The 26760-nt window shown below is 39.6% G+C and overlaps 2 protein-coding genes across 7 annotated transcripts in view; one reads left to right on the forward strand and one right to left on the reverse strand.

The window, feature by feature from the left end:
- Window positions 1–24453, forward strand: part of RFC1 (replication factor C subunit 1) — a 71170-nt gene extending 46717 nt beyond the window's left edge. Inside the window, exons 11-25 of one of the 3 annotated variants that reach the window (XM_024731724.1) lie at window positions 147–326; window positions 1697–1801; window positions 4916–5315; window positions 6897–7009; window positions 8727–8841; window positions 10354–10445; window positions 10654–10791; window positions 14779–14874; window positions 14998–15096; window positions 16288–16442; window positions 16569–16686; window positions 18975–19120; window positions 20460–20673; window positions 21831–21959; window positions 22982–24453. In XM_024731724.1, the coding sequence (XP_024587492.1) occupies window positions 147–326; window positions 1697–1801; window positions 4916–5315; window positions 6897–7009; window positions 8727–8841; window positions 10354–10445; window positions 10654–10791; window positions 14779–14874; window positions 14998–15096; window positions 16288–16442; window positions 16569–16686; window positions 18975–19120; window positions 20460–20673; window positions 21831–21959; window positions 22982–23059 (2178 nt within the window). In that variant the 3' untranslated portion in view covers window positions 23060–24453. Of the gene's footprint in view, window positions 1–146; window positions 327–1696; window positions 1802–4915; window positions 5316–6896; window positions 7010–8726; window positions 8842–10353; window positions 10446–10653; window positions 10792–14778; window positions 14875–14997; window positions 15097–16287; window positions 16443–16568; window positions 16687–18974; window positions 19121–20459; window positions 20674–21767; window positions 21960–22981 lie in introns of all 3 variants that reach the window. The other 2 variants (XM_024731725.1, XM_024731723.1) reach the window with 2 other exon arrangements.
- A 1565-nt stretch (window positions 24454–26018) lies between these two features.
- Window positions 26019–26760, reverse strand: part of WDR19 (WD repeat domain 19) — an 84001-nt gene continuing 83259 nt past the window's right edge. For all 4 annotated transcript variants that reach the window (XM_024731710.1, XM_024731709.1, XM_024731711.1 and 1 more), the window contains one exon: window positions 26019–26333. The gene's annotated coding sequence lies outside the window, so the exon portion shown is untranslated. The remainder of the gene's footprint in view (window positions 26334–26760) is intronic.

Here is a 26760-nt window from a genome sequence, read left to right on the forward strand (position 1 = left end):
TTGCTGTAAATTTCTTGTAAATTTTTTCATGCTGAGATTATTTATGATGTCAAATGAGAAAAATCAACGTCCTGCAGCTTTGATGCCAAATATTTCTTTGGAAAGCTGCCATGTAATTTCCTCTCTGCTTGAACACTGGTTTTTAGGGAGCTGAAAATTGCTTGGAAGGCCTTACGTTTGTAATCACAGGAGTGCTGGAGTCAATTGAACGAGATGAGGCCAAGTCTCTAATTGAGCGTTATGGGGGAAAAGTAACAGGAAATGTCAGCAAGAAAACAAACTACCTTGTCATGGGTCGTGATAGTGGTCAGTCCAAGAGTGATAAGGTGGGTACTGCTGTGTTCTCAGCACAGTGAAGTAGGCTGCTTGCCTTGGCAGGCTCTTCATGTGACCATATGTAGTATAATGTCCTTTACACGGAGTGAGATGAAGGAAAAAAATGGAAAAGTAATTTCTTCACTACATTATTTCTTCTCCACAGAAATGTTGTTTGGCTTTGACCCTGGGATTTTGGTTTTCCAGTTGAAGGCACAGTTCCTATTTACTTGGCTTTCTTAGCGTACTATTCTAGTCAAAATCTTGTTTTGAAGATAGAAGCAAATGAAGTTTTCCTCTTTTTCTAGTCCTAAGTATACCTATATATGCTGCTGTGGACTCCATCTTAAGTTTTTTAACTGGAATATCTTTTTATTGGAAGGTCTGTTGGGTAGTATTGCATTTAGTTCCAAGTAATAGAATACCTTACTAACTGTGGTTTTGACAAATAGCTGCTTATTTCCTTACCTTATGAGAATTGCAGAGGCAGGCAGTTGCGGGGGATGGTTCAGCACCTCGGTGATGTAGCTAGACTTAGTGCCATCCTCCACTTCTGTCTTCATGCACGTTGCCTTGTGTTGCAAGGTAGCTGCCACTCTCAAGTTCACATATAAGGCAGGAAATAGGGAGCAGTGACAAGATGTTATACTAGCTGTGACTGACCTTATAAGAGTTTTCCTGGAAACACCTCTTACAGAATTCCACTTAAGTCTCATTGGCCGGAGCTGTCACATGGCCATTCACAGCTACACGAGAGGTTGGGGAGGATGAGGACTTTTCTGATTCTCAGACCAATCATAAGTCATCACTTGGAGATGGACACATTGGAGTTCTGTTAGCAGGGATAAAGTAGAGGAGAGTGTCTGCCAGCCGATATGGCTTTCACCCTAGTGGCTTTGACCTTTGTAGGGCAGAGGGAAAGGTAAAGCAGTCCACAGAAGTGGCAGTGTGATACCTCAGGTGCCAACCCACCACTCTTAGACGAGGTATCTGTTATTTTCTTTTTTTCTTTTTTTTTTTTTTTGCGGTATGCGGGCCTCTCACTGTTGTGGCCTCTCCCGTTGTGGAGCACAGGTGCCGGATGCACAGGCTCAGCGGCCATGGCTCACGGGCCCAGCCGCTCCGCGGCATGTGGGATCCTCCCGGACTGGGGCACGAACCCGCGCCCCCTGCATCGGCAGGCGGACTCTCAACCACTGTGCCACCAGGGAAGCCCTATTTTCTTTCTTTTTAATGATACTTTTTCATGAACATGGTTTTAGAAAATATTCCAGTGTTATCTAATTTACAAATGTGGTTTTTCACCTTCTGACAAGCCTGAGAATCATATTGTTTTTTACAGAAAGTAATGGTTTCAATGATTTGCATTTTTAATTAATAGGCAGCAGCCTTGGGAACAAAAATTATTGATGAAGATGGCCTATTGAATCTGATTCGAACTATGCCAGGCAAGAAGTCCAAGTATGAAATAGCAGCTGAAGCTGAGGTTTGTATACAATGAACTTGACTTATTTAAGTTGGTGTATAGCAACTTCCCTGTTTCATAGAGACATTTCTTGGGTGGATGCAGGTCTGTGGGCTAAAAAATTAACTTTTTCGTCTACCACAAATGAACTTACCTTATTTCCTTTTGAGTGGTGGACTGTGCTGTAGGCTGTCGTCTTTGACATGTTTCCTTACCTTTCTCAAAGGAGTATGAGGAGGGAGAGGGGACCTTGTATTGCACTTACCATATCTACTTAAACCATCCATATTTTCCATATTCTTGCAATAACATTGTGCAAAGGTTCTTGCTTAAGAGTTCTTGCTTAAGAGTTCTTTGAAGGATATACTATAGGTATCAGCATGGTAGTATTTTCATTTAGAACTATATTAGGACTTTTCCAGTTGTGACAGAAACCAAGCCGATATTAGCTTTAGCAAAAAGGGAAAAATTTTGACTCACATAACTAAACTCTGGGCAGTCAGATGTAGGAACTACTGCATGTACAGACTGCAGTGCTTTTAGGACCCTTTCAGTTTCTGTCTCTGTACTTCTCCTAGTGTTAGCTTTATTCATTTCCACTATATACAGGTCTTTTCCACGTGTAGAACACAGGGGTGCCAGCAGCCCAAGTTAAATGTCCCCAGCTCTGTCACCCAAGTGGTGAGGTGGTCTTCCAATTTATTCCAGTTAGAAAAATCTTGGGGAATGATTTGGATTAGCCCGTCATCAGTGTCCCCTAATGTTGACAGCTTACATAGCCGTAATACAGTTATCAGAACCAGGAGGTTAACATTGATGCCATGCTGTTAACTTCACAATTCCCCCCCGTTATCCTTAGGATCCCACACTGCACTGAGTTGTGTCTTCTTAGTCTCCTCCAATCTATGATAGTTCCTCAAGTCTTTCCTTGTCTTTTTATGACCTTGATTTGATGAGTACTAGTCAGTTGTTTTGTAGAATGTCTCTCTGTTTGGGTTGTTGATGTTTTCTCATGGTTAGATTGAGGTTATGCACTTTTGGCCAAGAAGACCACATAAGTGATACTCTGTCCTCCTCAGTGCATCGTATCAGCTGTGCATGATGTCGGTATGTCTTATTACTGGTGATGTTAACCTTTGTTACTTGGGTAAGATGATTTCTGCCTGGTTTTCCCACCAGTGAAGTGACAGTTTTTCCCCTTTGTAACTGATAAATATCTTGGGGAGATACTTTAATACCTTGTTGTTCCTCAAACATTCACCCACTAATTTTAGCACCCACTCACTGGTAAAGAGGCACTTTTTTTTTTTTAACATCTCTATTGGAGTATAATTGCTTTACAATGGTGTGTCAGTTTCTGCTTTATAACAAAGTGAATCAGTTATACATATACATATGTTCCCATATCTCTTCCCTCTTGTGTCTCCCTCCCTCTCCCCCCCCCTATCCCACCCCTCTACGCGGCCACAAAGCACCGAGCTGATCTCCCTGTGCTATGCGGCTGCTTCTCACTAGCTATCTATTTTACGTTTGGTAGTGTATATATGTCCATGCCACTCTCTCACTTTGTCACAGCTTACCCTTCCCCCTCCCCATATCCTCAAGTCCATTCTTTAGTAGGTCTGTGTCTTTATTCCCATCTTACCCCTAGGTTCTTCATGACCTTTTTTTTTTTTTTCTTAGATTCCATATATATGTGTTAGCGTATGGTATTTGTTTTTCTCTTTCTGACTTACTTCACTCTGTATGACAGATTCTAGGCCCATCCACCTCACTACAAATAAATCAATTTCATTTCTTTTTATGGCTGAGAAATATTCCATTGTGTATACGTGCCACATCTTCTTTATCCATTCATCTGTCGATGGACACCTAGCTTGTTTCCATATCCTGGCTATTGTAAATAGAGCTGCAATGAACATTGTGGTACATGACTCTTTTTGAATTATGGTTTTCTCAGGGTATATGCCCAGTAGTGGGATTGCTGGGTTGTATGGTAGTTCTATTTTTAGTTCTTTGAGGAACCTCCATACTGTTCTCCGTAGTGGCTGTATCAATTTACATTCCCACCAACAATGCAGAGGCACTTTTTTTTTTATTGAGACATTATTCACACATCATAAAATTCACCCTTTTAAAATGTACGTTAGTGGTTTTTAGTATATTCACAAGACTGTGCAGCTGTCACCACTGTCTATTCCAGAACATTTTCATCACTCCCCACAGAAGCGCTACACCCATTAGCAGTCACTCTTCATTCCCACCCCTGGCAACCACTACTCTACTTTCTGTCTATGGATTTGCCTGTTCTGGAAATTTTCTATAAAGGGAAACATGTAATATGTGGTCTTTTTTTCTGGCTTTTTTCACTTAGCATCGTGTTTTCAAGGTTCAGCTATGTTGAAGTATAAATCAGTGTTTCACTCCTTTTTATTGGTGATCAGTATTCCATTGTGTGGGTATACCACATTTTGTTTATTTGTTCATCTTTTGATGGCCATTTTGGGTCGTTTCCATTTTTTGGGCTATAAAATATAATTATTTGTATATATAAAATATAATAATGCTGCTATGAACATTTGTGTACGAGTTTTTGTGGAGAAATTAAATATTAACTAGTCAGAAAACAAATTCTTAATCCTTTGCCTTTTTTTATTTTTTATTTTTTGCGGTACGCGGGCCTCTCACTGTTGTGGCCTCTCCCGTTGCGGAGCACAGGCTCCGGACGCGCAGGCTCAGCGGCCATGGCTTACGGGCCCAGCCGCTCCGTGGCATGTGGGACCTTCCCGGACCGGGGCATGAACCCGTGTCCCCTGCATCGGCAGGCGGACTCTCAACCACTGCGCCACCAGGGAAGCCCCTTCACGTTTTTTTAAACTGATTTTATAATACTTATTACTTTCAAAAAACTAATATATTCTCATTTTTAAAATTGTATTTGGGTGCTTTTTGGTGTGCTGGTAATTTTTTTAAGGTTTGGAAGGTGGGGACTTCCACAAATAGCAGGGTCCATTGTGAAAAGAGACCCAGGTTGGGTAGCTCATTTGGATATCTTAGATTGCCCTCTAGAGTACATTTAGAAGGATAGAAATTCTCTATATCTCATCAGGTTTCTTTTTTCCTCCAATTTTTAAGATGAAGAAAGAAAAATCCAAATTGGAAAGAACACCCCAAAAAAATGACCAAGGAAAAAGAAAAATTAGTCCAACTAAGAAGGAATCAGAATCTAAAAAGTGCAGACTGACTCCCAAAAAGCAAAGCTCTATAAAGTCAATAAAAAAGGAAACAAGTATGTTTCAGAGAGGCCTGGACTTCACGGAGCAGGTGGCTGAGGAAACAAATGGTGACAGCTGGGCTAGGAATTTGGCTGATGACAGCAGTGAAAACAAAGTGGAGAATTTGCTCTGGGTGGATAAATATAAGCCATCCTCGCTCAAGACCATAATTGGACAGCAAGGTGACCAGAGCTGTGCCAACAAACTCCTACGCTGGCTCCAAAACTGGCACAAGAGTCCATCCGAAGATAAGAAACACGGTGATTTTACAGCTTCATTCATTTTTCTGTGTGTCTGTCACCATGTCATTGCTCAGTGACACATGTGTTAGGAAGTGTAGTAGTTGGTTCATTGATCTCTCAGCAAGCATTTATTGAGAGCCTGCTCTGAGCCTAGGTGCTGTGCTAGACCCCGGCAATGCTATTGTGAACAAAACACAGTCCCCTTTAAGGCACTCCTGGTCAGTGAGGGAGACATAGGTACACCAGTAATTAAAATGTATTGTGCTAAGTACTGTTACAGGGTTAAGTATAGGGTCCTCAGGGGGTGGAAGTGTGTGGTCAGGGATTCCCATCCCTAGAGGAAGAGATATCTAAGCTAAGACCTGGAAACTAAGAAGGAGTTAGCTAAGTGAAGGGAGGGGAGTGTCGGGTGGGAGAGCATACATGTACCAAGGTCCGAGACATGTGAGAGCAAGACCCCTGAGAGGGCCAGAGAGACTTGGGAGGAAAGGTGCAAATAAAAAGCTGAGGCACGCTTACTGAGTAGGCAGCCTGAGAATCCCAGTAGCATGTTTGCTTTTGGTAGGCACGGAAAATGAACAGTTGCAATATATATTTAATGTCCAAAGTGTTTATTATTGGAACTGAAGTTTCCAATCACAGATGTTAGTAGTGTTGTCTTGAGCTCCAGCCACAGCCCTGGGCGATACTGTGTGAGAAATAAGAAGGAAAAATTTAGTGAGCATCATAGTGAATTCCCAAAGCAATGACTGGGTTATTAATGTCTAGGTGGTTACTAGACATTGGCCAACAATGCCAGTTTATTTTATTTATAACAGATAATATAATTGTAATAATACAGGGTTAAACTTAAGCTGACCCCTTTTCTCTTTCCAACACCAAATAAAAGGTGGTATAAATGCTTTGTGTACCTAGAGAAGACTTTTTAAGGCTTTGGGTGAACTATAGTCCGTTTTCCCATGCCTGAAGTAGGTTTAACCATCTCTCTCTCAGTCCTTGTATATGAATTGAGAACCCATTATGTGCCAGGTCCCCATGTGATAAGGGGAGGAGTTGAGCTGGGCAGGATAGTTGCAGATACAGCATTTTCAGTTCATTATTTTTGTGATCATGTAGGTGACTGTGCTTGTTAGTATTTACTGAGACATGCCAGGCTCTGTGCTCAGCATGTCCATCCTCACAGCATGCCCACTACACGCATTACTATTGTTACCCTCATTTTACAAAGGAGGAAACAGACACAGAGGGGTTAAGTCACTTCTGAAGTTCTCCCAGCTGCTGGTGAGCGGTAGAGTTAGGATCAGAGCCCAGGTAGTGTGCTCCGTGACCTGTGCTTTTGTAGGAAAGGAAACTCATAATATTATTGTTTCAGATCAGGGTTTTAAAGTTTTCGTGTTTTATTTTGAGTGGAGGTGAGATAGGGAGTAGAATTTCACTAAATGCTCTGGAAACTGTTGTTTATACTTTGTAAAAAATATTCTGCAAATTTCGGACTAAACTGGAGGTGCTTCTGATGCTAACTTTACGCAGTTATTCCTGCCATTCCTGCATTTCTGTTAGGAAGTAGAGATTAACATTCTGGAACTTCTTTTTTCCTAGCAGCAAAGTTTGGTAAATTTGCTGGCAAAGATGATGGCTCCAGTTTTAAAGCTGCATTGCTCTCAGGCCCTCCCGGTGTTGGCAAAACAACCACAGCTTCTCTGGTTTGTCAGGTGGGTATTCTGTCCTTACTTTTCTAAAATCAAACCTCTAGAATTTGCTTTGGTTCTGGGCATATTTGTCATTTTCATCCTTTTTTAAATATTGGTAATTATAATAATAGGTGATATTCACTTGTGTGCTAGACAGTGTGCAAATAAGCCCTTGGGTGTATAATCTTATAGATAATATGTCTTACAGACTCTTGTAGATACAGATATCTTATATACCCTTGTAGGAAGAATGCTGTGTACTCAATATAGGTACTGTTGCCATCCTCATGTGACAAACGAAACAGGCTTATAGAGGAGGGTGGTGGCACAGTGTGAACCCAGGTAGTCTAACTCTTCACTGCTATGGGATCCTGCCTTTGCTCTTGTTGTCTCTACAGCTGCCATATCTCTGGACAATGAGAGGACGAGGCACTAGAGCCAAGCAGGGCTCATGTATCAGGATGCTATGAAACGATACGTGAAATAGTATCAGCATAATAAAATGAGAGGTTTTAAACTTACTTTAAATTTATTGCTGGATTGGGACTTCCCTGGTGGCGCAGTGGTTAAGACTCCATGATCCCAATGCATGGGGCCCGGGTTCAATCCCTGGTCAGGTAAATAGATCCCACATACATGCTGCAACTAAAGAGTTCACATGCTGCAACTAAGGAGCCTGTGTGCTGCAACTAAGACCCGGTGCAACCCAATCAATAAATATATATATATATTTAAAAAATTTATTGCTGGGGCTTCCCTGGTGGCACAGTGGTTGGGAGTCCGCCTGCCGATGCAGGGGATGCGGGTTCGTGCCCCGGTCTGGGAAGATCCCACATGCCATGGAGCGGCTGGGCCCGTGAGCCATGGCCGCTGAGCCTGCGCGTCCGGAGCCTGTGCTCCGCAATGGGAGAGGCCAGAATAGTGAGAGGCCCGTGTACCGCAAAAAAAAAAAAAAAATTATTGCTGGATTTCCCAACTCTCTGTTGGATAGGCTGGTGGTTCCATTTAGTCTTTGTTGTATGGACCAGACCATAAATTTTTAGTTGGTGTAACAACTATATATTTTCTACTCTATTATTTAACATTTAAAAAAACAAAAAAATTTTTCCCTAGTCTTTACAGTTGTGAAGATGGCTCTTTTTTCCCTTTATTATTATCATTACTTTTTTGGGGAATTGAATTACGGTCTTTCATAATGCCTTATGATCAACATAATGATCAATTTTGGGAAATAAGTCCAAATTACTTTTCACAATTTGACAGGAAGATTGTGTATCGGGATAGTTTGACAAAGAATGATTTAACTGTATAGTTTATCTTGAAGAGTAAATAATTACTTTTTGTTATCCTAATAAAGATTAATTCTAGATCTACTATTGAAATTTTAGGATGGTTATATTTAATTCTTTTGGGGACTTTAAGAAGCAAACTTCTTAAAATTGCTTGTGTTCAAATATACTCTTCCAGATTAGTGCTATGTGAGCTGAGGTTTGAAGACCAAACTTGTGTGTGTTTACATGTGTCTGGTATGTTATGTATATGATATTTTAAAAAAATCTCTTAGTAATGTGAGGCATATTATAGTTCATCTTATTGTCTGTTAGTATCCTACTTTATCTTTTCACCCATGGTTACTTATGTGACTTCTCTACCCTCTTTCTTTCTTAATTGCCTTGTTTTTGGGGGGTGAGTTATTAATTTGCATTGTGATAGTAATGGTGTCCAATATTTTGATTAGGAACTGGGATATAGCTACGTGGAACTGAATGCAAGTGACACTCGGAGTAAGAACAGTTTGAAGGAAATTGTTGCTGAATCGCTGAATAATACCAGCATCAAAGGCTTTTATTCAAGTACGTGGATTTTTAAACTGGTTTTTTTTGGTGGAGGGGAGAGGTTATGTAAGAAAAACAGTTAATTTCAATGTTCAGTAACCAGTATTGAACATTACTATGTGTCAGGCACCCTTCTAAGTCCTAGAGCTAATGAGAGAATAAGAAAAGCCTCTGACATAATTCTGATAGGACAGTAGTTAACTTTTTTTTTCTTTTTTTTTTTTGCGGTACGCGGGCCTCTCACTGCTGTGGCCTCTCCTGCTGCGGAGCACAGGCTCCGGACGTGCAGGCTCAGCGGCCATGGCTCACGGGCCCAGCCGCTCCGTGGCACGTGGGATCCTCCTGGACCGGGGCACAAACCCATGTCCCGTGCATTAGCAGGCGGACTCCCAACCACTGCGCCACCAGGGAAGCCAGTAGTTAACTTTTTTTTTTGGTCAGGTCTTAGTGGTTTCTGAGAATGTGATAAAAATGTATATGTGGACACATTTATGCAGATTTTAGAGGATTCAAAAGTGAATCCTGTGAAGAGAGAAAATTGATAAATAATACAGTGCGATGAGAGAGGAGATAAAAGGCTGTAAGTGAAGGAATGATTCTGTTTGAGACATTGGGGAAAACTACCAGTAAAAGGGTGACGTTTGTTCAAAGGGCCTTGAAAAATGAGAAAGAGAATAGTTTGTGGGTGGAAGAGGTTATTTCAGGCAAAGGTGGTAGAGGAGGAGAAAGGACATAGTGTGAAAGTGCCACTGTGTTTCAGGTTGTAGCTAGTGGTCTGGCACGGCCAGAGTTTATGTGGAAAACAAGATACCCAAATTACAGACTATACTGCATATTTAGAATCTACAGTATATTGCATGGTCACCTGAATGGTAGAAGATGATAAAAAGAATTTGCTCAGGAAATGTCACTCTTGTACATGATTGGGGGGAGTATAAATCAGTACAGCTCTGGAGAGCAATCTGACAGTATTGCTCAAAGTTAAATTATACATACCCTTGAACCCAGAAAATCCAGTTCCTGGAATTTAGCAACCGTTATACTTGTATATATGCAAAATGACAGATATATGTAGGGGTATTCATTGCACACGATTCATAATAGCAAAAGATTGGAGGCATTTCATATTTTATCAGTGGAAAGTGGTTAATTATGATGTATGTGTAAAATGGAATATTTAAATAGCCTTTAATAAATAAGGTGTTCTGTATGTGCAGATAAGGAACAGATCACAAAAACATATTAAATGATAAAACCAAGGTGTATATTTTTATGTACACATGTTTTTAATATGTATAGAATGTCTCTTAAGGGATATATGTACAGGAGACTGTGCCCATTGTTTGCCTCTAGAAACTGCATATCCTAGGAGACAGAGGTGGGAAAGAATTTCTTTTCACTGCTTACTCTTGTGCCTCTTGAATTTCACGCCATGGACATGTGTTACATAGATACATTTTTAAAGCAGCCATGTTTGAACAATTGTGATTTTGTTTGTGTCCTGTCCCATTGCTTCTCAACGTGGGGCAGGTGGAGCAGCCGATTCAGTAGGCACGAAACATGCTCTCATCATGGATGAAGTAGATGGCATGGCCGGCAATGAGGACAGGGGAGGAATTCAGGTAATAAAATCACCGTATTTTTGAAGTTTTACTGTTGATTTATATTTTTTAAAAAAAACATATATTTAAAGAACTAATTATCATGCTGTGATATTTACGGCAATTCAGGCATGTTGCTGAGGAGGTTTTAAAACCTAAAATACATACGTTGTGTGGTATTTTGTTGTTCTTTTATAAATTGTTTTTATGTTGCAAATTTTCCTTTCAGGAATTAATTGGCCTGATAAAACATACAAAAATTCCCATTATTTGTATGTGCAATGATAGAAATCATCCCAAGATTCGATCTTTGGTTCATTATTGTTTTGATCTTCGTTTTCAAAGACCTCGGGTTGAACAAATTAAGGTATGATAATTGGAATATTTTTCCCCATCACACTGTCCTATATATTTTTGGGTCAAATTTTTTTTCATTTCTAAATCTTGACAATATATTGTGTTGTCTAGGGTATGGGAAAGGGTATTTTCATATGTTAATGACAGATGTATAAATGAGTACAATTTGGGGAGGAACTATAGCTATTACAGTTTTAACATAAACATAACTTTTGAACCAGTGCTTTAAGTTCTGAGCTTTATCACAGCATATACACAGAGAAAATATGATTTCTTTTTTGTTTTTTTATACTGCAGGTTCTTATTAGTCATCAATTTTATATACATGAGTGTATACATGTCAATCCCAATCGCCCAATTCAGCACACCACCATCCCCACCCCACTGCGGTTTTCCCCCCTTGGTGTCCATACGTTTGTCCTCTACATCTGTGTCTCAACTTCTGCCCTGCAAACTGGTTCATCTGTACCATTTTTCTAGGTTCCACATATGTGCATTAGTATACAATATTTGTTTTTCTCTTTCTGACTTACTTCACTTTGTATGACAGTCTCTAGATCCATCCACGTCTCAACAAATGACTCAGTTTCATTCCTTTTTAGGGCTGAGTAATATTCCATTGTACATATGTACCACAACTTGTTTATCCATTCGTCTTTCGATGGGCATTTAGGTTGCTTCCATGACCTGGCTATTGTAAATAGTGCTGCAGTGAACATTGGGGTGCATGTGTCCTTATGAATTAAAGATACAAAAACAGAGAGAGAAAGAAAGAAAGGAAAGGAAAAGAAAGAAAGAAAGGAAAAGAAAGAAAGAAAGGAAAGGAAAGAAAGAAAGAAGGAAAGAGAAAGAAAGGGAGGGAGGAAGGAAGGAAGGAGGGAAGGAAGCAAAAAAAGAAAGGAAGATAAAGTAAGTAAAATAAAATATGGTCGGCACCGATCCTCTGTGCGGGAATCTCCCCGCTTTGCCCTCCGCACCCCTGTTGCTGCGCTGTCCTCCGTGGCTCTGAAGCTTCCCCCCTCCGCCTCCTGCAGTCTCCACCCGCAAAGGGGCTTCCTAGTGTGTGGTAACTTTTCCTCCTTCACAGCTCCCTCCCACTGGTGCAGGTCCCGTCCCTATTCTTTTGTCTCTGTTTATTCTTTTTTCTTTTGCCCTACCCAGGTACGTGGGGAGTTTCTTGCCTTTTGGGAGGTCTGAGGTCTTCTGCCAGCGTTCAGTAGGTGTTCTGTAGGCATTGTTCCACGTGTAGATGTATTTCTGGTGTATCTGTGGGGAGGAAGGTGATATGTGCATCTTACTCTTCCGCCGTCTTCCCCTCGTCCATTTCTAATTTTATTGATTTGAGTCCTCTCCCTCTTTTTCTTGATGAGTCTGGCTAATGGTTTATCAATTTTGTTTATCTTCTCAAAGAACCAGCTTTTAGTTTTATTGATCTTTGCTATTGTTTTCCTTGTTTCTGTTTCATTTATTACTGCTCTGATCTTTATGATTTTCCTTCTGCTAACTTTGGGTTTCATTTGTTCTTCTTTCTCTAGTTCCTTTAGGTGTAAGGTTAGATTGTTTATTTGAGATTTGTCTTGTTTCTTGAGGTAGGCTTGTATGGTTATAAACTTCCCTCTTAGAACTGCTTTTGCTGCATCCCATAGGTTTTGGATCGTCGTGTTTTTATTGTCATTTTTCTGTAGGTATATTTTGATTTCCTCTTTGTTTTCTTCAGTGATCTCTTGGTTATTAATCTCATAGCATTGTGGTCAGAAAAGATGCTTGATATGATTTCAATTTTCTTAAATTTACTGAGGCTTGATTTGTGACCCAAGATGTCAGCTAGCCTGGAGAATGTTCCATGCACAGTTGAGAAGAAAGTGTAGTCTGCTGTTTTTGGATGGAGTGTCCTATAAATATCAATTAAATCTATCTGGTCTATCTGGTCTAGTGTGTCTTTTAAAGCTTCTGTTTCCTTATTTATTTTCATGATGGATGATCTGTCCATTGGTGTAAGTGAGGTGTTAAAGTCCCCCAGTATTATTGTGTTACTGTCGATTTCCTCTTTTATAGCTCTTAGCAGTTGCCTTATGTATTGACGTGCTCCTATGTTGGTTGCTTATATATTTATAATTTTTATATCTTCTTCTTGGATTGATCCCTTGATCATTATGTAGTGTTCTTATTTGTTTCTTGTCATGTTCTTTATTTTACAGTCTATGTTATCTGATATGAGTATTGCTACTCCAGCTTTCTTTTGATTTTCATTTGCATGGACTATCTTTTTCCATCCCCTCACTTTCAGTCTGAATGTGTCCCTAGGTCTGAAGTGGGTCTCTTGTAAACAGCATGTATATGGGTCTTGGTTTTGTATCCATTCAGGAAGCCTGTGTCTTTTGGTTGGAGCATTTAATCCATTCACGTTTAAGGTAATTATCAATATGTATGTTCCTATTACCATTTTCTTAATTGTTTTGGGTTTGTCTTTCTAGGCCCTTTTCTTCTCTTGTGTTTCCCACTTAGAGAAGTTCCTTTAGCATTTGTTGTAGAGCTGGTTTGGTGGTGCTGAATTCTCTTAGGTTTTGCTTGTCTGTAAAGCTTTTGATTTCTCCATCGAATCTGAATGAGATCCTTGCCGGGTAGAGTAATCTTGGTTGTAGTTTCTTCCCTTTCATCACTTTAAGTATATCATGCCACTCCCTTTTGTCTTGTAGAGTTTCTGCTGAGAAATCAGCTGTTAACCTTATGGGACTTCCCTTGTATGTTATTTGTCGGTTTTCCCTTGCTGCTTTCAATAATTTTTCTTTGTCTTTAATTTTTGCCAGTTTGATTACTATGTGTCTTGGCATGTTTTTCCTTGGGTTTATCCCGTATGGTATTTGCTGTGCTTCCTGGACTTGGGTGGCTATTTCCTTTTCCATGTTAGGGAAGTTTTCGACTGTAATCTCTTCAAATATTTTCTCTGGTCCTTTCTGTCTCTCTTCTCCTTCTGGGACTCATATAATGCGAATGTTGTTGCATTTAATGTTGTCCCAGAGGTCTCTTAGGCTGTCTTCATTTCTTTTCATTCTTTTGTCTTTGTTCTGTTCCACAGCAGTTAATTCCACCATTCTGTCTTCCAGGTCACTTATCCATTCTTCTGCCTCAGTTATTCTGCTATTGATTCCTTCTAGTGTAGGTTTTTGTTTTTTTGCGGTACGTGGGCCTCTCACTGTTGTGGCCTCTCCCATTGCGGAGCACAGGCTCCAGACGCGCAGGCTCAGTGGCCATGGCTTACGGGCCCAGCCGCTCCACGGCATGTGGGATCTTTCCAGACCGGGGCACGAACCCGCATTTCCTGCGTCGGTAGGTGGACTCTCAACCAGTGCGCCACCAGGGAAGCCCTCTAGTGTAGTTTTCATTTCAGTTACTGTATTGTTCATCTCTGTTTGTTTGTTGTTTAATTCTTCTAGATCTTTGCTAAACATTTCTTGCATCTTCTCGATCTTTGCCTCTGTTCTTTTCCCAGGGTCCTGGATCATCTTCACTATCATTATTCTGAATTCTTTTTCCGGAAGGTTGCCTATGTCCACTTCATTTAGTTGTTTTTCTGGGGTTTTATCTTGTTCCTTCATCTGGTATATAGCCCTCTGCCTTTTCATCTTGTCTATCTTTCTGTGAGTGAAAATGTGATTTCTGGGATATATGAGGTTTGGGAAAGGTAATATCCAAGATCCACAACGGCTCTTCAGTTCCACAATTTTACAAGCTCCTAGAAGATTGGAAGTGTCGGCAGAACCTCATCATAAAGCGGAAATCTTTTCAGATGAAAGCTTTGTAGAAAAATGCCCCATAAGATCTCCAGTCTTCAAAGCCTGGAGACTGAAACTTATAATATTCTTTGGGAAAGTGTCATTTTATTTTTTCCGTGTTTTCTGGGTCAGTTTTTAAAGGTACCTGATAAATATTTTTTAAAAATCTGATGATATGAATTTAAAAAAATGAGTGAAGATTCATTCCCCTTTGTCAATTTCAGGGTGCTATGATGTCTATTGCATTTAAAGAGGGTTTAAAGATTCCCCCTCCAGCTATGAATGAAATAATTTTGGGAGCCAATCAAGATATCAGACAGGTAAAATGAGATATATATTATATAACATTGATGATGATTTTGAATGGATGCCTTCAGTGTTTTGGGGATGGGGAGTGGCAGTATTTTCCTGTCTTAACAGTGTCTTACTTGTGATTCTTTCAGGTTTTACACAATCTGAGTATGTGGTGTGCACGAAGTAAAGCACTAACCTATGACCAGGCTAAGGCTGATTCTCTTAGAGCCAAAAAGGATATCAAATTGGTAAAATAAATTTCCACTTCTTAAGTGCCAAAGCACTGCTTTTCCTGTTAGTATTAATTTAATTGAAATAGTTATAGTTCCTTGAGACACCTGTGGAACCTATGGATATTTATAGTAAGAGATATAGACAGCTGCTAAAAGTGTTTCTACTTCAAATGAATTTTTCCTTACTGGACTGTCAATGTAATTGTAAATTTTGAGAAAGGGAAGTTTTATGCCTCAGTAGTTATGAAATGGCCTTTCTCGAGTCCCTTATATATGGATTTCATGTTTTGAGTGGTTTTGGAACTGTTCAGGATAATCTTGTTTCAGTTGGCTTATAGTTTAAATGACCTCTCTGAAACTACAGGTGTGTATCAATTATCTCTGTGTCGTTTCACCTAGTCACCAATCAGAACTTATTATTACAGTTAGAGCAATGACTAAACAGTATTTTTCCCCTCCCTTCCTCTTTTTAAAAAATCAGTAAACATTTTCAGAGCCATTTTAGGTTCACAGCAAAATCGAGATTGCCTGCATGTCCCCCTGTATAATGTCCCCCACTGTCAACACCCACCACCAGAGCGGCACATTCGTTACAATTGATGACCTACACTGACACACCATTATCACCCACAGTCCATAGTTTACCATTAGGGTTTGCTCTTGGTGGTGTACATTCTGTGGGTTTTGACAAATATGTAGTGGCCTTTATCCACCATTGTAGTATCATACAGAATACATTCACTGCCCCCAAAATGCTCTTTGCTTTGCCTGTTCATCCCTCCCTTCCCCCAGCCCCTGGTAACCACTAATCTTTTTACTGTCTCCATAGTTTCACCTTTTTCAGAATGTCATATAGCTGGAGTCGTATAGTATGTCATCTTTTCAGATTGACTTCTTTCACTTAGTAATATACGTTTAAGGTTTCTCCATATCTTTTCATGGCTTTGTAAGTCATTTCTTTTTATGTGGATATGTTTTCAGTTCACTTGGGTAAATTCCAAGGAGCGGAGTTGCTGGATGGTGTGTTAAGAATATATTTAGTTTTGTAAGAAACTACCGATCTGTCTTCCAAAGTGACTGTACCATCTTGCACTCCTACCAGCAGTGAAAGAGAGTTTCTGTTTCTCCACATCTTAGCTAGCATTTAGTGTTGTTAGTGTTTTGGTTATTGGTCATTCTACTAGGTATGTCCCTCTTTCTTTTTAGGGCCCATTTGATGTTGCCCGGAAAGTGTTTGTAACTGGAGAGGAGACTGCTCATATGTCACTTGTGGACAAATTAGATCTCTTTTTTCATGATTATTCAATAGCACCCCTCTTTGTCCAGGAGAACTACATACATGTGAAGCCTGTAGCCGCAGGGTGAGTGTTCAGAGCTAATGAGGGGTAGAATTAGTACCCCTCCAAGCCCTACAAAGGCCAGATACCTGGGAGGGAGGGGTGTGGAGTGTGGACAGTGGTTTAATTCGGACTGGTTTATTCCTGCAGGGGTGACATGAAAAAGCACTTGACGCTTTTAAGCAGAGCAGCAGACAGCATATCTGATGGTGACCTAGTGGACCGTCAGATCCGGAATAAGCAAAACTGGAGTCTTCTGCCCACACAGGTAAGCATAGGGCTTTCCTTAAAGTGCAGACCCTGCTTTAGTTAGAACAAAATAGCTTTTAGCTCCTGTAATTATTTGAAATACCAGATAAACATTACGTCTCTTAATGGCAAAAAATATAATCTGTTATAGAGTAAAGTACCTTGTGGTCACTATTATCTATTTCTTAATCTACTCTTATTTTTCAATGTTTTTAATGTAAATGGACATATGGAACTAGGAATGTCAGATTTTGGTCATAACTAAGATGTAAGTCAAAAGTTTCATTTGCTCTCTTTTACCTTAAGAATCCATTTCTTTTTTGTCATTCTTGGCTCTCCCAGATTGTTACTAAGTAGCTCATCCCTGAAGAAATGCAACCAGGGCAGGTTTGCAGCCATTTTTCTGATATATGAATTCTGATCTTCTTTATTCTTCCTTGCTACAGAGGCAGCTTTGTATTGGGTACTTTATTTAGGTTGATATCTTTTACTCAAAACAGGGTTTTGCAAACTTTCATAATTAAGACTGGTTATTTATTCTTGAGTTTTGCATATTTATGTAATATTGACCTAACAAGCAAGGGACTTCTGGAGGTCTACTCTTCTTTTAAAGATTCCTTTCTCTTATGTTTTAAAAGTGTTCATTTTTTTTTTGTACCTAATAATTATACCTATGAGAATTTATCCTGAATAAATAATGTTAAACACAGGAAGAGCTTAATGTGCAAAACTACTTCCTAAAGCAGGGGTCCCCAACCTTTTTGGCACCAGGGACCAGTTTCATGGAAGACAGTTTTTCCACGGATGGTAGCGGGGGGATGGTTTTGGGATGATTCAAGCACATTACATTTATTGTACACTTTATTTCTATTATTGTTACATTGTAATATATAGTGGAATAATTATACAACTCACCATAATGCAGAATCAGTGGGAGCCCTGAGCTTGTTTTCCTGCAACTAGACAGTCCCATCTGGGGGTGATGGGACCGCCTCAGCTCCACCTCAGATCATCAGGCATTAGATTCTCATAAGGAGTGCATAACCTAGATCCCTCACGTGCACAGTTCACAGTAGGGTTCACGCTCCCATGAGAATCTAATGCCACCACTGATCTGACAGGAGGTGGAGCTCAGGCAGTAATGCGAGCGATGGGGAGCGGCTGTAAATACAGATGAGGCTTCGCTCGCTTGCCCGCCGCTCACCTCCTGCTGTGCAGCCCGGTTCCTACCGATACCGGTGTGTGGCTCGGGGATTGGGGACCCCTGCCCTAAAGCATTAATTTTGATAGCAAGAAATGGGAGAAAATCTCCATGTTCAGCAATAGGAGTCTGATTAATTATGGTAAATCCTCTTGATGGAACATTATGCAGCCTTTAAAATTACTTGTAAAGATGATCTAATATAAAAAATACTTGAGAGAATATTATTAGAACAAAGCAGGACAAAGATCTATGTATAATTCCAACCTTTAAAAAAGTAAAAACCCTGGGACTTCTTTGGTGGTGCAGTGGTTAAGAATCCGCCTGCCAATGCAGGGGACATGGGTTCGAGCCCTGGTCCGAGAAGATACCACATGCCACGGAGCACCTAAGCCTGTTCACCACAACTGCTGAGCCTGTGCTCTAGAGCCCATGAGCCACAATTACTGAGCCTGCATGCCACAACTACTGAAGCCTGCACACCTAGAGCCCATGCTCCACAACAAGAGAAGCTGCCGCAATGAGAAGCCCGTGCACTGCAGAGTAGCCCACACTTACCGCAACTAGAGAAAGCCCACAACGAAGACCTAACACAGCCAAAAATAAATAAATTTATATATAAAAAAAGGTAAAAACCCTGGATATAGACAATATCCAAGGATACCTTTAAAAAAAACTTTTCTCAAGTGTCCGTTTACTTAATTCTCTAATTATTAGATTTTCCATGCTTTGATCCACCTGGTTTATTGATATCTTATGCTGAAGACAATCATATTCCTCTTAAACAGTATTTTCTATAACACTGGCATTGTGAGGTTACTGGTGTATGTTGAGATCAGTTGGCTGAGGAGTCTGTGTTGGCTAGATGATCTGTGAGGGCCATAACATGTTTTGGACCAAGGCATTTACTGCAATTAATTGTTTTCTCAAGTTGAAGTTTCCCATACCAACAGATGAGGGAGAGAGGGAAGGGGCCTATCTTGGAATTAGGTACTGGGAGCAATGTTACTGCATTTTCCAGAGACTGCTTGGAAGCCAACAGCTGCTAAAGAAGCAACTTAACTCAGTACTGAATTTAACTTGTGGACTGCAATTAATTTTTTCAGGCCATTTATGCCAGTGTTCTTCCTGGAGAGTTAATGAGGGGATACATGACCCAGTTTCCTACCTTCCCAAGTTGGTTGGGGAAGCACTCATCTATGGGCAAACATGATCGTATTGTTCAGGACCTAGCTTTGCATATGAGTCTCAGGTAAGCGGGGTATTACTCTATGTGTGGCATTTTATCAGGGTAGTATATCTAGCCTTTAATAAGGATAGCATGAGTCACAAAGATTTGTGTTTTAGTTTTGATTTCATCACTAACTAGATAAGTGAACATGGATAAGTTCACGGCCCTGAGTTTTATTATCTGTAACTGGTATGACACTCGTTTTATTACTTAAAAGGATACTTTGGAGAATAAAGCCAGATGGTAGATGTGCCATAATGTTAAGATAAGTTTTAAAGCTATATAAATCTGAGGTAGTGCTATTATTTATTGTCATTGTGACTATGCCTATTACTAGTAGGCATACATAATATATTGGCCTCCAAATAAATTACTAGGAAAAAGGGAACTATTTAAATAAATGAACTAGTTTTCGCCTCCTATCCTAATAGTAAACTGACCTAGTCATTTGGGACAGGGGGATACAGTTTAGCGTATTACAGAAGGTGGATACTCAGATGAATGAAAACCAATGTCCTTGGAGAAGTTTAAGGACGTTCAAAAATTCTTATTTGGTTAAATTTTTTACAGTTTAGAAACTTAGAAATGTGCTTGCATACAAATATTAAGTGAACTTTAGGGATTAATTTTTAACCATGAAGAACTACTTAAGCAATCTTATTTTCCTTTCTAGTCCCTGGAAACAATATTAATATTAGTCTAACCTTAACTTTTGTTTAAAGCTGAACTGAGATGTTCCTTTCTTCTGTTTCTGTAGAATTCTTCTTCCTACTATGATCCCTCTTCATAGTTTATGGTGTGGGTCATTTTTTTGTCACCCCATGTTAGTTTTCTATTGCTGCTATAGCAAATTACCAAAACTTACTGGCTTAAAACAACATAAATTTATTCCCATCTTGAGATGGGAAGATTACCCTGGATTATCTGATGGGCCCAATGTAATCATAAGTGTTTTTACAAAAAAAAAAAAAAAAAGGAGTGGTGGAGGTAGGCAGCAGCATCAGTCAGAGAGATGTGAAGATGTTGTGCTCCCACTGCTTGCTTTGAACATGGACAAAGGGACCATGAGCTAAGAGATACAGGTGGCCTCTAGAAGCTTGAAAGGGCTCTTCTCCCCTGCTCTTCTCATTGCTCAAGCTGAAGGCCTGTCTTTCAGCTCCTTTCCTATTCCCTACCCACCACTTTTTCAAGGTGACGTATCACTTTGCCCTGGGGTGTGCCTCTTTGATGTTTCCACCATATTTGTGTAGATACATTGTGTAGATACATTAACATTATTAAAAGTGAATTAAACTCCAGCAAACTATGAGTTGGTCGTAGTTTGCCATGGATTACAGTGTATCTTTTGTTTTGGTTTAAGAACTTACTCCAGCAAAAGGACTGTAAACGTGGATTATCTGTCACATATAAGGGATGCACTTGTACAGCCCTTGACCTCACAAGGGATAGAAGGAGTACAGGATGTTGTTGCTCTTATGGATGCGTATTATTTGATGAAAGAAGACTTTGAGAATATCATGGAAATTAGCAGCTGGGGAGACAGACCTAGTCCCTTCTCCAAGCTGGATCCCAAGGTAAATTGTGTACCCCACTGGTTCTCCATCATTTTGTAATTACCGTGTACTAGGAGTACTTCAGAGATGTTTTAGATGCTTTTAAAAGTTTAATTTCTTTTCTTAAATGCTTTTTACTTACGGTCTGTGCTTTCCAAAGATACTATTTGAGTACAATATTAAGAGTAGACTTTGGGATTTGACTTTTATAATTTATAGTTTTATCTTTGCCTTATCCTGCATGGAAAAGCAAGGTGTGAAATCTGAGGAGCAAATGTAGATGTATTCCTTACAAGGATAGGCAGATGAGCCTGGGGAAGTAAAAGTGAGGTGGTGGGAATGCATTATGGAAAGAAGTGTTTACTGGCTGAGCATTTTTAGACTTTTTCTTAGTCTGCCTAATCTGTGTTTTAGTGTATTTATTACAGTTGGACAATCTATTATGTAATGATGTATCCCCTACTTTATATAGTGAACATGAAAAAACTAAAGTGACGTAACATGAGTTTGTGGTATCTAATATGTCACCCTTGTGCTTGTTTACTTGGTGCTGTTCTAGAAGACATGTTCTCTGTGGCTTGTCTTCTCTAGAATTTTGACCTGACTACGGGTATTACTATAGGTAAATTCTCACAAGAGACATTCGTTGTTAGAATTTGTGGACTAATTCTACAGTTAGGTTTAGAAGCTTGAGGTTAAGGCTTTTCAAGTTACTATTTTATGGTAATTAAAGGACAGCTTTAACTTGTACTTTATGATAAGCCTTTTTTGATTTATTGGTTCATCGACTAACTTTGCTTGTCACTTTGTAGAACTGCAGAGAACACTGAATAGACAAAAATTGATGACATAAAGTGACTTTTAAAAATCTGCCTCATGTTCCCAAATACTGATTCTTATTTTTTGAGTCATGGCTCTATTAAGAATGTCATGAAAAATATGGAACTTCTCCATAGGAAAATGCATATAGATATACTTACATGTACATGCATACATATTTTACAAACAATTTCAAGGGGCTCCTAGGGTCTCTCAGAGCCTCTAGGCCTACAGAGTTTAAAGGGGTTGTTTGGCAGTTAGAGTTTTAAAAACCTCCCTCTATTCCTTTTGTGTAGGTGAAAGCAGCCTTCACAAGAGCTTACAATAAGGAAGTCCACCTTATTCCGTATTCACTCCAGGCAGTAAAGACACACAGACACAGCACAGGCCCAGCGCTGGATGCTGAGTACAATGAAGAGTTAAATGAAGATGACTCTCAATCTGATGAGAAGGACCAGGACACTTTGGAAACTGATGCTATGATCAAGGTAGTATTTTCATCTGCAAATAGGAAAAGCTATGATACTCCCTCAAAATAGCTTATCTTGTGTATAACTTGCCTTTTGAAATTATTCAGAGCCTGTTTAGCAAGTAACAGAGGAAGCTGAAAATACTTTTTGTTTTGTTCATCACAGTTCCGAGCGTGAAGAAGGTGTAGATTTCATTTTTATAAACAGTCAACTTCTTATAACCATGGAAGAGCCAGACAGCAAAAAAATAGGCCATCATATTGATGGTCATATGCTGTGTTAGAAAAAGGACTATTTTTTTTTTATTTGCCATTGGCATGTGCTTTACCCACAGACACATATTCATAGCATAATCAAGAAAAGCATTTTTAATGAAACCATTTCTCCTTTCTGTTATTTATTTTTTGCTATAGCTGTTGAACTGCCCATAGAAGTTTCCCAGAGCAAAACATCCTCATCTTTTGCTAGGAAAGATTAAAATTATTTATGGTATCAGCCCCGTTTACCATTGGCTGAGGCAAAGGAGTCTAGTTTGTATCCTCTTCTGTCCTTAGTGTGTGTGTGTTTATCATTCTTGCTCCTCGATTCTGTTTTGTATGTGCAAGGGTGGGAATAGTGGCCTTCTCCAGTGTGGCTCTCTAGTCTTGTGTAGACATAAGAAGTCTACTCCCTCCCCTGCTCAAACTGAGTGTGTTTGGATCTCTAATCTGAAACTGAAAGGAAAGGAAATTCTTCATGAAAACATTACCATGTGTGTAAATTATATCTTGCTTATTTTGTCTTTCCTAAATATGTCGGTGTTCTGGGGAACATATCCTAGTTCTAGAGTCTAAATAGCTTTTCAGTAGTTCAAAGCTACAGCTAGCCAGTTGTTATTAGTAAGCTCATCGAGGGTAGCTGTAGTTCAAGATCTAGGTGTTTGCAACCTTTCTTCTTTATTAAGTTGCAGGTAAAGATTTGCTTTCTTGTAGAGATGAACTTACTTCATTTACTCATAAACACAGCTACTAACTATTTTGTGCATCTTTCCCTCCCAACAGAAAAAGACAAAATCTTCAAAGACTTCAAAATCAGAAAAAGAGTCCAGAAAAGGAAAAGGAAAAAGTTCAAAGAAATAAAACCATTTTTTACTGCTGACTGCTACTTTTTACTCAACCTGCTGACCAGTCTAGCTGGTCTTAGAGAATGCCTTGTTTTTCCAAAGGAACCATGTTTTAGTGTAATGGGGCAACCTCATGGTCCCATTACAAATAAACGGTGGTACAGCTAGAAGGATGTAAACAGTAGGCTGATGTACACCTCTTATAGAGGTTGATAGGACTGCTTGGGTCCTCCACTGTCCCCTGTCAATCTAATGAGATTGTACTTCAAGATGACTGTATATTCAGAATTAGAAACTACATGTGGGCTTTGGAGTCAGATTTTTAGTTAACAGTAATATGTCTGGGAACAGAGGTACTAAGGCGGCTTTTGTAGGCTTAAGAATTTATCCTAATGGCCATTATAGGACCAATGCCGATTTCTAAAAAAGAGGTAGGTAGTTACTATTATGTGGAGAAATTTTGTAAATAAAATACAAAACAGTCACCACCTAGAACTGGGTATTCTTTGTACATTGTCAAATATCTTGCAAAATAGAAATTAGAAATAAAAATGTTTCACATGATACATGTACAAATTCTTAAGATTGTCATCTTGTACAGTAGGATACTATGTTGGTATATTTTTTCCTTATTAATTTGCAAATGATTGGATACAAAAGCTAACTATATTCCTACTGACCTGTTCTGTGAAACATAACTTTGGCAGTTGAAGAGTCAGAACTCTAATTCCCAAGTTCATTACCCCTATGTGTGTCAACCACACCTCTGCTGTGAATAGAATTTCGTGGAGAGGGCTCTTTGTTATTATTAGAGGGTATTGTGGCTGCAGAAAGATTGTCAGACATTCCTAGCCTTCCAGAGTTTCAGCTCATTACTTTAAAACCAGTAGGGCCTAGGCTGGGTCAAACTCTTATCCTCACTCTGATTTGGGACTAAATGAACACTGGCTTTTGTTTACTTTGTCCCTGAGGGATCCAGTTCTGTCCTGACAGATTCCACAAACACTACTGGAACTTTAGATTGTACCTGTAACTGTGCTTGTTGACGGGCCTGAGGCTGTGGAACTAGTCTGGAATTTGGGTGCCTAGCAGTTTTTAAAATCTTGTTAGTAAATGCTCAAGGGTATGTGCTACTTCTGCAAGGTATGTGCTAAAAGGAATGTAAAATCAGGATTCTGTTCCCTGCCTTTAAGGAACTGATAGTCTTGTTCGGGAGGCCAGACGAAGTTCTTGAGACATTTAAAATGTATTTACCAGTGTGAAAAATGTCTTTCATGTAGATTAAGTTCATTATGGGAATAAAATATTGCCTTAAGCCTTTGCCTACTAAACCACGTCCCTCTCTTTGTTAAAAGCCCTGCTTGAAACTTCTGCTTCAGTGAAGATTTTCTTTTTAATTAATTAATCAATTTTTGCTGTGTTGGGTCTTCGTTTCTGTGCGAGGGCTTTCTCTTGTTATGGCAATCGGCGGCCGCTCTTCATCGCAGTGCGCAGGCCTCTAACGATCGCGGCCTTTCTTGTTGCGGAGCACATGTTCCAGACGCACAGGCTCAGTAGTTGTGGCTCACGGGCCCAGATGCTTCGCGGCATATGGGATCCTCGCAGACCAGGGCTTGAACCTGTGTCCTCTGCATTAGCAGGCAGATTCTCAACCACTGCGCCACCAGGGAAGCCCAGTGAAGATTTTCTTGATTGACGACTGCCTCACCTCACCAGCGGGGTGAGCATAAATTTCTTATGCATATTTTTCCATTTCTATTGCTTTTTGATATGCAAGTCATATCTGCCTACTTGCTCTGTGCTTTCCAGGAAAGGGACTATTATCTCCTTGCAGCCAGAACAACAGATAGTGTCCTTTACTTGTTCATTATGATTTGGAGCAACCAGTAAATCCTTATTGGAGCCACTGGATGCCACACATCATCCTTGCAGCATAAAACTGTATACTTGCTTTCTTTGCGATCCATTGAGTCTTGGCCATTTGGTAGTCTATAACAAACTACTACTTTATTACTAATACTACTTCATCCTTCATTTTTTAAGTTTTGTCAGTGTATTATTTACAGCAACATTATTGGGCCTCTTGAAGTTGTTAATAAGGAGCACATAGTTATGTGTACTAGGAGGAGTATCTTCCTAAATAAGTTCTGGTACAATTATGCTCATTAGTGAATGTCTGAGGCCCATAACTAACTAACTCCCAAAATATAATGTGCTTACCCTTACAGATCCCAAGTGCCTATGGCTCTTATTATTCCTGTAACCTTACAACATCCCTCAAGTGATAACACAAGACAAAGGGACCACGGGTGGGGTTAATGATAATGACTTGTATCACTTAGGAAGGCCAGAGCCTCTAGCCAGCCTTTGGGAAGGAAAAGCATAAAGCTGGAGGCATGCATATGGATACCTGGATGCTGTAAAACTTTATTGGCACTTTGGGTTCTACCCTAGGCTCGTAGGTACCTCTGTAATGCTCAGAATGCTGGTGGCTGTACTGTAAAATCATATCATCTGATACATTCAGAGTTAGGCTACATGATTCTGTCAGCTGCTCAGACTTTGATACTTTGGCTTTGGATAGCAAGGAAGCATATACTGATATGTATGGTATTGGGTGTGTGTGACATGGGAAAGGAACCCTCCACCCACCTTGGGGAAGATTCTGAATAATGTACGTCTTCAGGGGAAGTCAAATGATTTAATTCTGTGACAGGAATTCCATACTATGTAGCATAATGACTCAAGAAACATGAGCTTATAGTTTCATTCTTTAAAAATGCTGATTTTACTGATTTTTGACGTTTTTATTCTCAGACTGATTCTTTCTGCTAAATAGCCTTGGTTTGTGTAAGCCTCTCACTTCAAACTTTCCAACACTGTTAATATCTGTGCTGCCCAAACTTCACAGTATGGTTTAAAGCTACCTTCCTTCATTTCTTTTGCTGTCTTTAAATCTGGGAAAACATTACAAATATCTAATCAATAAGTTTATTTTAAAGGAGGTATTTCAAAATAGAAAAGATATCAAAATGCTGAATATTTACAGTTATGTCATAGGTTACTATTAACAGTCTAGAGCATAGAATATGTAAGACTCAGAAGAGGAAATATACAAAGTATGAACAGCATGTTCTATGTCACTGTTTCCCACTCTGCAAAAGTTGAAAGTGGTGACCTGGAGAGGTGACCTTCTTTTTTCTGTATTCGGGAAGGACCATCTTGAAATCTGCCAGGGGTAGAAACACAGCCTCCTGTGGAAAAATGGTATCTTCTCAGGACCATAATACCTAGAAAGGACAAAAAAATAAAAAACAAAACCCCATATGCTTTTAGAAGGGTTTCAAGTAACTACTAGCATTTAGTAATAAAGCCAAGCATAATAAGGAAGATTTTTTTGCTCATTTCTGGAATGTGGAGCAGGATCAGTACGTTCAAGTAAGAAATTCCCAGTCTGTAATCGAGTGTCAGTCCTGGCTTTTCAACTGACTAGAACTGCATGGGCAAGCTGCTGAACCTCTGTTATAAAGTGAGGATGATGACAACAGCCACCTTACTGAGAAGAAGGAGAAAGTGCAAAGTTAGTTAGTGCTCAGCAACTCAACCCAAAGAGGCCCATACCAAGACAAGTTATAATTAAACTTCCAGAAGTTAAAGACAAGAAGACAATTTAAAAAGCAGCAAAAGAAAACAACTTATGTACAAGGGAAACCGCCG

The sequence above is a fragment of the Neophocaena asiaeorientalis genome, unplaced genomic scaffold, assembly GCF_003031525.2.
Source record: "Neophocaena asiaeorientalis asiaeorientalis breed wild unplaced genomic scaffold, Neophocaena_asiaeorientalis_V1.1 scaffold39, whole genome shotgun sequence".
NCBI lineage: Eukaryota > Metazoa > Chordata > Mammalia > Artiodactyla > Phocoenidae > Neophocaena > Neophocaena asiaeorientalis.